The sequence below is a fragment of the Pelobates fuscus genome, chromosome 8 (genome assembly GCF_036172605.1).
Source record: "Pelobates fuscus isolate aPelFus1 chromosome 8, aPelFus1.pri, whole genome shotgun sequence".
In the NCBI taxonomy this organism is placed as follows: Eukaryota; Metazoa; Chordata; class Amphibia; order Anura; family Pelobatidae; genus Pelobates; species Pelobates fuscus.
This window is the reverse complement of record NC_086324.1, coordinates 38549307-38563618: the sequence shown is the minus strand read 5'-3', so window position 1 is coordinate 38563618 and position 14312 is coordinate 38549307. Positions and strand designations below refer to the sequence as shown.

Genomic DNA, 14312 nt, shown 5'->3' with positions numbered 1-14312 from the left:
TATCTTACAAATATTTTGCAAATCCGTTCTCAACTCCAAACACATCGCGATTTAGTGGCTTGATGCATTTATAAGTGCCGGTAATAAATAAGCATTTAAACCAATTTGAAACAGGTAAACTAGATAGGTCACCAAAGATGTGTGAGGGAATGCAAACACACAGTCTGATAGTTGTTACGGAAAAAAATAAAAAAAGTAAAAAAAAAATCTACACCTAAATAATAAAAACAAATATATATATATAAAAAATACAACTTATGGAAATACTGATCCCACTGCATTAGTTATTGTAACATAAAGCATGCCCACACATATTGATTGGTATTCCATCATCATTCACAATTAGTAAGAATAATAGTTATAATGGCAGTGCACTATTCAAATGCTTTGATATTTCTATATTGATTTCTGATGCAGAGATAGACGAAGAAACTTCATTCACGAGTTACTAAGTATTATTTCCAATAGCAAACAGTTCATTGTTCACTTGTAGAATTAGGTTTGAGAATTAATGATCCTCTGTACAGGCTGCGCCGGTGAGATAACCATTTATTCCGTTTGCGCTTTTAATCCCGTTAACACTGGTACTTTGTGTATTTTTCATTCGTGGTACGGAATCTTCCTCATCTGAGCTTGATTCAATGTCACTTCGGACATCTTTTGATACCTGGAATAGATATAAGTGGACTTAAATGTAAAAATAATTTGAAAGAGCAGGTTAAGTTATGTTTAAGAGTTCATTAACACACTACTACTGTTTGTCAGATATATTAAATAATATCGAAATACCCTAGTGGATTGTTCTCGTTTCTAAGACATAGCTCTTCCTGTTAAAATGTACTTCAATTATTTTATTATTTAGCTAATCAGATTTGAGATAATGAGTCAATGATCACTTTTAGTGAGTTTTATGTTCGGAATACAGACACGCACACTTTATTCATTGTGTAGCAAAGACTCATGAATAGACTTATTACAATTGTATATTCACACGTAAGTAATATGAGCGCTGATTTTTCGCACGCAACTACATGACTGAGGTTATCTTTCTAAAACTTAATCTGATGTATGTATTTCTGAATTCAGTTCATTTGATAAAGATCTTTGTTTAAAATCCCTACAGAATTAAATGATGATTCCAATTTACCCCAACCTCATCGCCCTTATTCTACATATCACAGACTATACAAGCCTACCAGGGGCTTCTGTGGCCCCTAGACAGTTGTAACTTCTGCTTAATGGAGCAGAGAGCCCCCTAGATATATTAAAACCTAATTTGTGCAACTTACATGTAAGGGATTCCATTTTCCGGTCTTCAATGTGAGCACAGGGAAAGAATATACACAATGAATTAAAGAGTCTGATGGTAATATGGGAAAAGACAGTTACGTGACAAACAGAGCACTTGAGAGTTATGAGTCATGTGTAAGGCAATTTCCCAGTAAATGAGCCATTCATTTTACAGATGTGAAAATGTCATGATTTATAAGCTAATCCATGACAGAATGTGTGCTGTGTTTGAACAATGTATTGTTATTAATCACAGTAGGTCTTCCTTATGGGAATAAGGAATAAGTGTATAGTAGCAATTTCAAACAAAGTGTTTTTTTTTAATCTATTATGTATTCCCTTTCATATACACATATTTCCTCATTTTTAGTCTTTTACAAGCTGAGGCACTTACATTTAAAACCAAATCAAATAATATATTTTAAAATATATTTTTCTCTACTTATTCTACTCATCAGACATCCATACGTTTTACTGGGGTAATGGTAAATTGGTGCCTTAAAATAATTTTTGCTTCAACAGTAGAGCCATAAGCATCACCAGATCCAGATTAAACATTAGGCAGCAAAGCCTAGAGTCCGGACACAGTGAGGGGGCCAGTGGCACCCTGCCTTGCCCTGGAACTCCAGTTCCACCTTGATAGAGAGATTAATAGATTCCCCTGCTTGTCCCTGTGTCACCTCACATACCTCTATCGGGTACAGACCAATTTAAGCTCTTAAAGTTATATGCACCCAATACTGATGCAGACCACAATGCTCCTCATACCATCAGGCATTCTGCACCCCAGTATGCCTCCACTGGACCACTAGGGATTCTGCATAGAATGGCATACATCAGACCTTCTGATAAAAGGTAAGCAACATAAGGGGGGCAAATTAAGGAATTCTGCAAATACACTCAGACACTACACACAACTCTCAGCCACTACACACAACTCTCAGTCACTTTCTGACATGCAGATACCCACTGACACACATTCAGATTCACAGATACACACTGATACACATTCAGATACACAGACACACACTGATACAAATGCAGATGCACAGACACACACTGGCACACATGCAGATACACAGACACACACATTAACACACATTCACAAAGACATGTTTATACTTGGAGCTTCTCATGCCCCTAAAACGCACATAAACTCCCATATATGTCAGGGGTGACCAGGCAAGTCCTCTATGTGCTATTTTAGTTATAATGTATGAGATGTCTTCAGTTATTAAAACGGACCTGTCAACTAAAAAAAGCATTTACATAAATCAATAAACCATAAGAAAACAGTCCATGTGATTTATTGACTCGGTTTATAAAGGTTTCAAAATTTATTTTAATATTTCTAATAACACATTTCCACTTAGTTAAGTCCTCTTTCTGAATAGCTGCTGATTTTTCACATTTTTCATTCTATGTCCTGTTTTATAACACTGCAGATCTCAAGAGAGGCTGGATGTGATCCCAAAGCATAATGAGTTTTGCGGCAGCCAAAGAATCGGCTTTTAAAAGTGTCCTGAAATCGCCTATAAATAAATAAAATAAATAACACAATGCCCCTTTCTCATTTACTATTGGTTAATGTAAAAAATAATTTAGGTGACAGTGTGGGTTTAATAAGCACCTAGCATGGATGCAATTACCTACGTAGCATATAGGGACCAAGAACAAAAAATGCTGGAATCCTGAAAGTTGTATACTATCAAAACAGAACCTGTAGATTTATGTGCAAAGGATGCACAAGGGATAATGGGAAATTTTAACTCACTATCATCATTTGTTTTGCGCATTAATTAACTGGACTGAATTGGGGTATTTTGACTGAATACCATATACGTTGGGCAAATTTACTAATTTAGTTTAAACAAAATGCAAAGAGGTCAAAAGAAAGAGAGTGCTGAACACCCTAAGAATAGGTCTCTGAGTTGAGGAATCTCTGGAGCAATAATCAAAAAAACAAGAATAGTCGAGATTCCGACTTAAGGACAATGGGGGTTATTTATAAAACCTACCTCCTAACATTGATATGCTATAAAGCAAGATGCCATTGGGTGGGGTAAAAGAGTGCGGAATATGTATATCAGCCTGATATGAATGCATGCCAGACTGACTGCCAATCATTCAGGCTGGCCCCATGAAGGGTGTGCCATACAAAGAACAGTGTTACAGTGTGAACATGTCTAATTGTGTGCTTGCATGACTCTCTGGGGTCAGTTCCTTGGTGTCCATAACAGCAAGAACCTAAATACGGACTGTCCTGACAAAACTAGGACAATTGGAAGGCCTGTCAAAAAAGTATTGCATTTAATTTTTATATAAATTTTCTGGAGCTTTTACACCTATTTATTTCCTCATTTGTGCCAAAATATTCCTTACTGTGCGTCTTTTACCACTTAGAAATTGTCAATATGTGAATACATGCACTCCTTAGTTTATTCCTAGATTAAAAGTGACAGTATCACTATTTCATCTGTGTTGTAGCCTTTTTCAAGTAAAAAATGTGTTAACTTTTTCTGTTTTAGTTAGTAAAGTCGCACATGAAAGGATCACTATAAGGTCAGGAACACAAACATGTATTCCTGATCCTATAGTGCTAAACCCACCATTTAGGGGGCTTGCCCCCCTAAGGCCCCCTATAAAAATTTAAAACTCACCTTAATTCCAGCGCCGCGCGGGTTTGCTGGCGCTGGCTCCACCCCCTTTGTGACATCATTGAAATGGCCGATTTTTCCATAGGGATAGCATTGGATTGGCTAAAATCGGCACGGGGCGAGGCCAAATGCAATTTTGACCAATCAGGAACTCCTCATAGAGATGCATTGAATCAATGCATCTCTATGAGGAGAATTCAGCGTCTCCATGCAGAGTGTGGGGACGTTGAACGGCAGGGCTGCCTTCTGTGCAGCCCTGAGCCAGGAAGCCCCTCCAGTGGCCATCTAAGGAGTGGCCACTTGGAGGTGTCCCTAGGGGCAATGTAAACATGAAAAGGCAGTGTTTACATGAAAGAAACCTGAAGGGAGCTTTTAAACTCACCAGAACAACTACATTAACCCCTTAAGGACCAAACTTCTGGAATAAAAGGGAATCATGACGTGTCACACACGTCATGTGTCCTTAAGGGGTTAAGGAACACTATAGTCACCAAAATTACTTTAGCTAAATAAAGCAGTTTTAGTGTATAGATCATTCCCCTGCAATTTCACTGCTCAATTCTCTGCCATTCAGGAGTTAAATCACTTTCTTTCTGTTTATGCAGCCCTAGCCACACCTCCCCTGGCTATGATTGACAGAGCCTGCATGAAAAAAAAAACTGGTTTCACTTTCAAACAGATGTAATTTACCTTAAATAATTGTATCTCAATCTCTAAATTGAACTTTAATCACATACAGGAGGCTCTTACAGGGTATAGCAAGCTATTAACATATCAGGGGATAAGAAAATCTTAATTAAACAGAACTTGCAATAAAGAAAGCCTAAATAGGGCTCTCTTTACAGGAAGTGTTTATGGAAGGCTGTGCAAGTCACATGCAGGGAGGTGTGACTAGGGTTAATAAACAAAGGGATTTAACTCCTAAATGGCAGAGGATTGAGCAGTGAGGATGCAGGGGCATGTTCTATACACCAAAACTGCTTCATTAAGCTAAAGTTGTTCAGGTGACTACAGTGTCCCTTTAAGCTTTAGTTGTTTTCTTGACTATAGTGTCCCTTTACATAAGCTAGCACCCTTTCTATTGTGTCTTTGTATATGTAGTTAATATCATTTCAGCTAATAAGATACTTTTCACTGGTTGTGTGCCAACTGCTTAGGTCGATACAATGTAACTTAAAGTCAATTCTGAGAGTTCACAGGCTAATGGCAGACTGCAGCACAGAGGGACAGTAATGCAGAGAGGCTGCAACAAAGGGAAACAGCAATGCAGTAAAGCTCAAATACAGAAGATGCAACATAGACACAGCATACAACAGGAAAGCTGCAATTCAGACATTGTAACAGAAACAGGGTTATTCAATAAAGTCTGAATTGTTAGGAATTCAAAGTGAATTTAACATTTTAGGTGACAACGGCCAGTTGGAAACATTTCAGCTAAGTTCTACTTTGGCCCAAAATTTAAAATTCTATTTGAACTTACTGACAAATCATAAATGAGTGGAAAACACTCTGAGAGAAGCTACAACATAGTAGTTACAACATATATATTTAAATATACATTGGTAATGTACCGCATAGTGGATTCTTACCTTGCCTTTCGAAATAGCTCTGCAGGCAATCTTGATTATCAGATATGCCCAAAATAAATGTAAAGTTTGAAGCAGCAAAAGTAGCATGTTAAAAACCCACCAGGAAGGATAAGGGCCAACGATTTCCCAGCTTTCAAACACCGTTGTATTCAGTATCCTGTAAATAAAATATATAAAATATTCGTTTTAAAAGTGAGTTTTTGTTGATTTTCACATAATGTTTTATATACTTTAATGATTACATAAGATCATGTCAAAGTGGTTTGTCTCAGTGTCTGATTTTATATGGCACTCGCATAACAGGTAAAACTATGCTAGCCATTAAAATTATAGAACAAAACGGTTAAGTAATGTGTTGTTTTGTAATTATCGACATGACATTGTTTTTATCAATGTCAAAGAAATTACAATCTCCTTTTACAGTATGTTTCAAAAATAATTACGTCACTTTTGGGTAATTGGAAAAAGGTCATGTACCATGCATTAAATAATTAAAATGGATGATCACAATCATTCTGAAGAAGAGAAATCTACATATTATTGGCATCATCGGACACATTGCAAATTTGACTTTTAAAAACATGTTGATAAATCACTGATACATGGCTCTAACAATGTACCAATACTTTGAACGTTTTGAAGCAAGTTTGTGACATATAGAAGAAACATTACAAGTCAATTAAAGTCAATTAAAGCAAATAAAGTACAAATAAGCATCGTAGCAACAAAATAACAGTAAAACACATAACACAACAAATATACACCATACCAAAATTGTACACTGTTTACACACTTCAACATGAAACATACATGACACATACATGAATATATATTTTGATTGATTTTTTAATAGTTTATTGCACTATAAAATGCACTTTAAGTTGATAATGATTTCTAATTTGGATGGTAGACGTGTTAATAAAAAGCACTCATGGAATACTGTCCGAAAGTCAGAAACTTTATCGGTTGGACACAGTCAATTAGCTGTGAAACTAGTATGGATGATTACATTGATTTAATGTATTCTTGTTGCAAGTTAAATCTTAAAAGGACGCTCTAAGCACCATTCCAACTAGAACTTATTGTAGTGATTAGGGTGCTATAAATCAGTCAATGGAATCCCATGAGTTAAGTTGAAGCCGTACTCTTTTTTATTTATTTATTTATTTATTTCTTCTTTTATATTCAAAGTGTTTATTGACAAATCTTTCAAGGGGATGGGGAGGGATACAGAAAGAAGAAGGGGGTGGGGTAGGGGTGTCAAAAGTAATGATACAGCTTGACATAAAATGCAGTGTGATGTCGCTTATTAGTACATAATGCATAGTGCGAAACATATAATGCAGAATATGGAATACGGAATACAGAATACAGAATACTTGGGGTGCAATGTACACAGATCGTCACCCAGTGTGCGGTGCTTGTTATATAACATGTGAGGCTTTAGACATAACCTATTCTGCATTACATTGCTGTGTGTTGTTTGTGTTTTCGTTGTTAGTGTGTGGTGGTGGAGCGTAGCGGTGTCACCGCTGGCAGAACGAGATGTTCCATGGGCTCGTCATCAGTTGTGGTTGCCCGCTAGCGTAGGTCAAAGTAAGTAAGTATAGGATTTGTTTTTCATCTCGGGGACAAGGGCCTTGGTGAGCTTTGTGCGGAATACTATTGTGTCTCGTGAGTTAAGCGGGGGGGGCACCATATAGCGTAGTAAAACATTGTGTACAGTAGAACGTTTTGCAGTGCCTCCTGCTTTTGATACTTTGGCATTGGGCTTTAACACTTTTAGCATTGGCTCAATTTTGTGGCTGCAACATTGATTATTTCTTGCCATCATCTTACCAGATCTCCGTGACGCCTGTGGGCCATGGATAGTTCAGGGGGGGGGGGGGGGGGGTAAGAGGAAAGGTCTCATAGACGAGCTGAAGGCTCGTTGGTGAGTATGTTTCCGGAGGTTCTGTTGCTGTAACAACCATAACCACGTAGGTATTTAAAGGGAGGAGGGGAGGGGGTGGTTTAGCAGTGTTCTAGTGTTGGGTCCACATATGGCGTGACACGGAGATGGGTTTACATGCTTCGGGTGGCAATGTGCAGTACAATAATCCCCTTTTGTTCCAGTATTACGTTAATTTCCTTGTTACGTTAGTTCGGAATCAGAATCTGGAGGTGTTGGGTTGGTAAGAGGGTTTCTTTGGTGGGGCGGGGAGGATGGGTTTGTAAATTGCCCTTCCCAATACACTACCCATGGGGCCCAGGTGGACAAGAGTCGTGTCTTGTGTGCTGCCGTTTGAGTGGACAGGCACTAATGGGTATAGTATTGATGTATTTTGGCCAGTAGGAGAGTTTTAGAGGGGCATTGTGGTAGCTTCCAGTGGTTCGCAATTAGATTTCTCACTGCTAGCGCTATTAGTGCCATGATAATTTTTTCCTGCTTTGTTATAGGTTTGGGGTATGTTAAAAATATACCTGTGTGTATGTCTAGGAGTGGTGTGGTAATGCCTATGGTTTGCAGTATAGTTTGCACCTCCTGCCATAGCGGACAGATACGTGGACATGACCACCAGATATGAGTCATCATTCCACTTTCCGTTCCACATCTCCAGCAGTGTGGGGAGACCATTTTATACATTTTATGAAGCCTTTGGAGTGTTAGGTACCACCTATACACACGTTTTTTATGTGCTTCGAAGTGGGAATAACACTGTGTTATCCCTCTAAGTGCATTTAGAGACGTTAGTATTTCCATGTTGGATGTCGTTTTGCATTCTGCTAGCCACTGTGTCACAAATGTGGGGGGTGGAGGCCGCTTTATAGTATGTATGTATATCTGGTAGGCCCACCTCACCATCCATCAGGTGGTTCTGGAGAAAGCGTTGGGAGATTCTGGGTTTGTGAGCATCCCATATATAGGAGGACAGCACCTTTTGGAGTGTTTTCAAAAACATTGGTGGAGCCCGTAGGTGTAGGAGGCGGAAAACGTACAGCAGTTTGGGAAAGAGGATCATTTTTACCGTATTGATTCTGCCCAGCCACGACAGTTTAACTGGCTTCCACTGTACGCACTCAGATTTGCATAGGTTTAGGAGTGGTTTATAGTTATATTGGAAAAGTCGTTCAGTTGTGGGCGCGATTTTGACCCCAAGATAGGTGATCTTAGGCATTATGGCGTTATACAACGCCCCGACGGCTCAGGTTTCCAATGCGGGCTTCCTCTCCACCCCATTCCAAATAACCACTGGCACATATAATTAGACGCCAACCCGAAATTAAAGGCATGGCGGTGGGCAAGTCTGAATATAAACTGTCCATGTTTGCGGACGACATTCTTTTAACATTAAGCGACGTGTCCTCGTCCCTCCCCACTTTGATGTTGCTTCTAGTGCTAAGAGAAGGCCTTGTCCCTTGTTGTAGTGTGTGTGGGATAGGATGTTCAAGATCTTCCTGGTATTGTCTGAACCTTGTCTCGTTTTGACAAAGCCTGACTGATCATTATGTATTAATGTGGGGAGAATGGTAGACAACCGGTTGGCTATGAGTTTAGCGTAAAGTTTAACGTCTACGTTCAGTAGGGATATGGGTCTAAAATTGTGGCACTGTGTTTGGGATTTGCCTGGTTTTGGGAGAGTGGAGATGTGGGCTTTTAAAATTTCTGAGGGCAGAGTTCCTTGTGAGTAGCAGTGGTTGAAGAGTGTGGATAAGTGTGGTGCTAGGACGGAGGCAAAGGTCTGATAATAAAAGTTGGTGTAGCCGTCTGGGCCCGGTGCCTTGTGTTTAGGAAGCTGTTTGATTGTTTTGTCTAATTCTTGGGCAGTAAATGGTGTGGTTAGAGAGGATATGTCTCCTGGTGAGAGTTTGGGTAAATCAGTTTGTGCTAGAAAGTTAAGAATGTCTTGCGTAGATTGATCGTGGGGTCTTCCCTAAGGTTGTAGAGTTTGCTGTAGTAATCTGCAAATGCGTCAACTATATTTTGAAGGTTTGTGAGTTTCTGTTTTGTTGCCATGACGATATATGCTATCCTGGAGTGGGCCGTGCGTGCTTTAAGTCTTGCGGCTAATAAAGCACCTGACCTGTTCCCTTGCGGGAAAAAATTGTGTTTATAGCGTTGAAGTATGTGAGTGGTTTTGGCTTGCTCCAGGTCTCTGAGTTTGGTGTGTAATATGGAGAGTTCGTGTCGCAGATTTTGCATGGGGTTTGATTTATTTTTATGTGTAAGGTCAGTTATCTTGGCGATTAGGGTGGAGTATTCTTTGAGTCTTTGCTTTTTAGCGTAACTACCCGCTCTAATCAGGAGACCCCTTATTACCGCTTTGTGCGCTAGCCAGACAGTAGTCATGTCTACGTCGGGGGTCAGGTTTGTCGTAAAGTATTCGGTAAGGTCTACCTTGAGTTGGTCTACAATTTTAGGGTCTCTCAACAGGGAATCATTCAGTCTCCATGTTCCTTTGCCCACAGCAGAACATTTTTCCGTTAAGGTTAGGGTTATTGGGGCATGGTCTGACCAGGTTACAAGACCTATAGTTGTTGCCCGAACTGCTTGCATCAGCGTGGTTGGAATTAAGAACCTGTCGATTCTGTTGTATGTATTGTGTGCTAGGGAGTGAAAGGTGTAATCTCTTTCCAACGGGTGGAGGACTCTCCATGGGTCTAAAAAGTTGTGTTGAAGAATTTGGTTACAGAGCAACGACGAGGTTTTGTGTGATTTACGTGCGGTTGCGTTGGTCAGCCTATCGGTAGATGTGGAGTCCAGAGAGCAGTCAAGGAGGAAATTTGTGTCACCTCCAATGACAGTAGTTCCGAATCTATGTGCGCTCGCTAGGGCAAAGATTTTATCTGCGAATTCCACCTGATTAGTATGTGGGCCATAAATGTTGATAAGCGTGTATGGTTCGTTGTTTATATAGCATTGGAGTATCAAGTATCTACCATTTTTGTCTGTTTTCTTAAGTAATGAGAAGGCTACCCCTTTCCCTATCAGAATGGACACCCCTCATTTCTTTTTCTTGTAACATGAATGGAAATCGTGGGGAAATGCGTTGGAACAGAATTTGGGACGTGCGCCACATTTGAAATGGGTCTCCTGGTAGAAGGCTATTTGGGCTTTGTGTTTTTTCGCTTCTTCAAGTGCTAGTCTATGCTTATGCAGTGAATTTAGGCCTTTCGTGTTCAGAGATAGTATATTGAGTGCCATAACGATAGGGGAGCGGTTGCTGTGATAGTTAATGATGGGAACAGTTTCACCAATGGAAGGGGATTAGTGCCTATGTTTGTGTGTCCTGTATGGACAGTGTACGTTTGCAGAAGTGGCAAGAGAAATCTGCCGCTCAGAGTGTTAAAAGTATTTGTTACTAACGCATTGTATGGTCGTAGTGCATTCTTGACAACGTGTATCAATTGTTTGGGGGGAAGGGAATAGGAAGGGGATAACAGAAACATACCAAATGTTGAAACAGGTAAGTACGGAGAACTATGTACAGAAAACATAGTGCCCTGGGGCATAGGCGGTGTTGAAAAGGCTCTGTTGAGCCTAGTGGGGTGGTGGAAGTTGACAAGTCTTACAACCCTGATGCTCTAGGCAGTTTGGGGTAACCTCAGTTCTTTTTACCGTTCTTATTCACTTGGGGGGTGTCGGTTTAGGTGAAAGGGCAGTACGTGGTCTGGGTCCCAGTGTGTCTGCGTATTTAGCCACCATAGGGACTAATAAGGGTTTAGGGTAAAATTAGCGTATAGACGGTGTTAGTTGGGGAGTGGTGCGACGTATGCGCGCCGACCACTCTACACATTGTCCCCCAGGTGAGAACATGGTGTACAATTGCTTGTCTGTGGTGCCGACCTCAAATATTTTCTAGCTGTAGTTTGTTATCCACGTGCCACAAATGAGGCAAGCGAATCAATCCTAGGCTCATAGTGGTGCGCGATTGTAGTACAGCAACCATTTTAGCGGTGTCTGTGTCGGACAGGTGCTTTTTTGTGGTGGTGGGGGTGGAACACTAGGTATATACAAAATACAGCAGACATTATACATCGGTGAAGCTTAGAGACTGTACAGAGATCTGTCTGTGCTATAACCAGTGCGTCACTGCCATGGCTGGGCCCAGGTCAGGGGCCCCGGCATGGCAGCAAGGCTCAGCCTCAGCGGCCGTTCACTAAACAACATAACAATCATAAGTGAAGTGTAAAGTTAGTACATAACGTTACGAGGAATCAAAGGGTGGAAAGAATTTGTGCGGTCCATGACCCTGATGGGTAAGTGTGTCGGGCTAGTGTGCCCAATTATGGTAGGAAAAAGAGGGTCAGTTCGGTTCACTTATCTGCGGACACCACGTTCCATTCTGTCGGGATTTTCCTCGGGGACCTCGATCTTTGCGGCTTCGCTTGGGCAGGCTGTCCAGGTGGTCACGACAGGGCTCCCATTCTTTCAGGAGCTTCATTCCTTCATCAACTGAAGTGATATGGCGGTCTGCGTCATTACGGCGGATGGTTAAGCGGGTTGGAAATCCCCATCTGTAGAGGACATTAGCGTCCCTCAGAGATTTGGTGATGCAGGCCAGTTCTTTCCGTTTCAGCAGGGTTGTGGCAGAAAGGTCTGTAAAAAGGTGAACGCCCGCAAATTCTTCCGGCGGCGTCTTTGTGGTTCTTGCAGCTCCCATTACTTTGTCTTTGCTAGTGTAGTAATAGAGTTTTGCTATGGTATCCCTGGGAACTGAGGCCGGGAGGGATTTTGGCTTTGGTAGGCGGTGTATGCGGTCAATTAGGCATTCCTGATGTGTCAGGTCAGGGACCAAGACCTGGAAGAGGCGCACAGCGTAAGAGTGGAGGTCTTGAGGGAGGACCTCTTCAGGGATGCCGCGGAGGCGGATGTTGCTGCACCTGTCCCTGTCCTCGTGGTCCGCAACTTTGTCAGTAAGGTAGTCTAATTTGGCTCCCAGCTCTGTATAAGCCTCTGCCAAGGTGTTATGGGCAGAGATGAGTTCCTCCGTTTTGTCCTCGAGGTGCGCTGTTCTGTCACCGAGCGCTTGAATATCCACGACATTTTTGTCATGTCGGCCTGGATAGATGTCTGTAGAGCTTGTAACATCTTGTGGATGGAGAGGTCGGTTGCGGGTGTCGTTGCTGGTTCCGATATTGAGTTAAGGTCGCTGCGGTCTGAGTATGTGGAGGGCGAGTGCGGCGTGTCAGCGCCATCTTGGGCCTGAGCGCGTGGTGGTGACAGCGCCGAAACTTGCAATGCAGTCTGTCTGTGTTTCAGCTTCCTGGCTGATTTAGATGCCATGGTAGTCATGGGCACTGTTGTGTGTCTGTGTGGGATTTTGGGGTACCCACTGCTTTGCAAATCGCTGTGCAGGGTTGGTGTCTCACGGAGCTAACAGCTCATGCGACCGTCTTGGTGAGCTGTCAGGCCACGCCCCACTCTTTATTTTTTATGCCTTGGCCAAGCTCAAAATACAGTGCCAAGATGGACACTCGCCAATGCAGGACTTCTCGCGGGCGGCTCCTTTCCTATAGAATAGCCTGCCTACCCCCATCAGACTTTCCCCTAGTCCTTAATCGTTTAAGAAGTGCCTTAAAACCCATCTCTTTAGGAAAGCTTATAGCATCCCAGAGGAACCTCTACCTCACATACCTGTCTCTTGCTCTCTCCTAAAGGGCAGCACTCTACTCTCTCCTCCAGCTCTGCTTCACTCCCACTTTGTTGGATTGCTATCTCCTGACCTAATGTGTTTTATACCCCACCTCCTCTAGACGGTAGGCTTGTTTGAGCAGGGTCCTCTTCAACCTATTGTTCCTGTAACCTTTTGTAATTGTCCTATTTAGATTTAAATCCCCCCTCTTATAATATTGTAAAGCAATATTGGCGCTATATAAATGCCAATAATAATAATAATAATAACCCTGTCAGACACCTTTCCCACAACACTCAATGTATTAAAATATGTAATCAATATGTAATAAAATATAAAAATAATAGAAAAACAAAAACACACTAATTTTTTTTCACCGTTACTTATTATATTGTGCAGTAACAAAACTGTGCAAATACTCTTATTCCTAGACATCAGACAATATCATTTACAAACACTAGATGGCATTTCTATCCATGGAAGTGATGAGCACAAAATGCAATCCTCTTTTGGGTGGCTAATTTTTAATTCAGTTTAACTACTGCAATCATCATTATTATATGTTTACCTTCTATGCCACCTAAAGGCACTGTTTCCGGTCTCAGTAATACCCCTTTATTCTTATACTACAACAGTATACTACAACAGTATACTATGATCCTTCTCAATTCTACTAATTTTCACTCCTAGTACTCCTCTGCTAAAAAGGCCCCTGCTTATCTAGTGAGACACCGCTCATACTTTAGAAAACTCTTGAAGACACATGGAAACCCATTCCATTACTGATCTCTCTCTTAGTTTAACCGATTATATCTTGAACCCATTATTCTTTGCTCCTCAATAGTGTAACCATTGCCATTATATTTGTCTCTTACTCTATAGCTACGCTATAACAGCTTCAAGCTGAGTCATGTAACATGATCTAGCTAGGGATGTAGACTACCCTACAGACAATCTCTATTCATCTCTTAAAGTAACACTCCAGGTACCATAACCATTATAGCCTGCTGTAATGGTTGTGGTGCCTGGAGTTTCTCGAATCTCATACCATAACATACCATGATGTCACAGGCACATGTGCCATGCCATCACGGTGGGCCATACATAATCATTGAATACAATGATTCTCTATGGAGGAATCGAAGGTGCATTTTGAAGGT

General features: G+C 41.1%; 1 protein-coding gene across 2 annotated transcripts in view; it reads right to left on the bottom strand.

The window, feature by feature from the left end:
- Positions 1-265: 265 nt before the first annotated feature.
- The window catches only part of CERS6 (ceramide synthase 6), a 178724-nt gene continuing 164677 nt past the window's right edge, over positions 266-14312 (bottom strand). Inside the window, exons 9-11 of one of the 2 annotated variants that reach the window (XM_063428628.1) lie at positions 5537-5693; positions 1290-1313; positions 266-667 (exon numbers count right to left, since the gene is read on the bottom strand). In XM_063428628.1, coding sequence (XP_063284698.1) covers positions 509-667; positions 1290-1313; positions 5537-5693 — 340 coding nt within the window. In that variant the 3' untranslated portion in view covers positions 266-508. The remainder of the gene's footprint in view (positions 668-1289; positions 1314-5536; positions 5694-14312) is intronic. The other variant, XM_063428629.1, reaches the window with a different exon arrangement.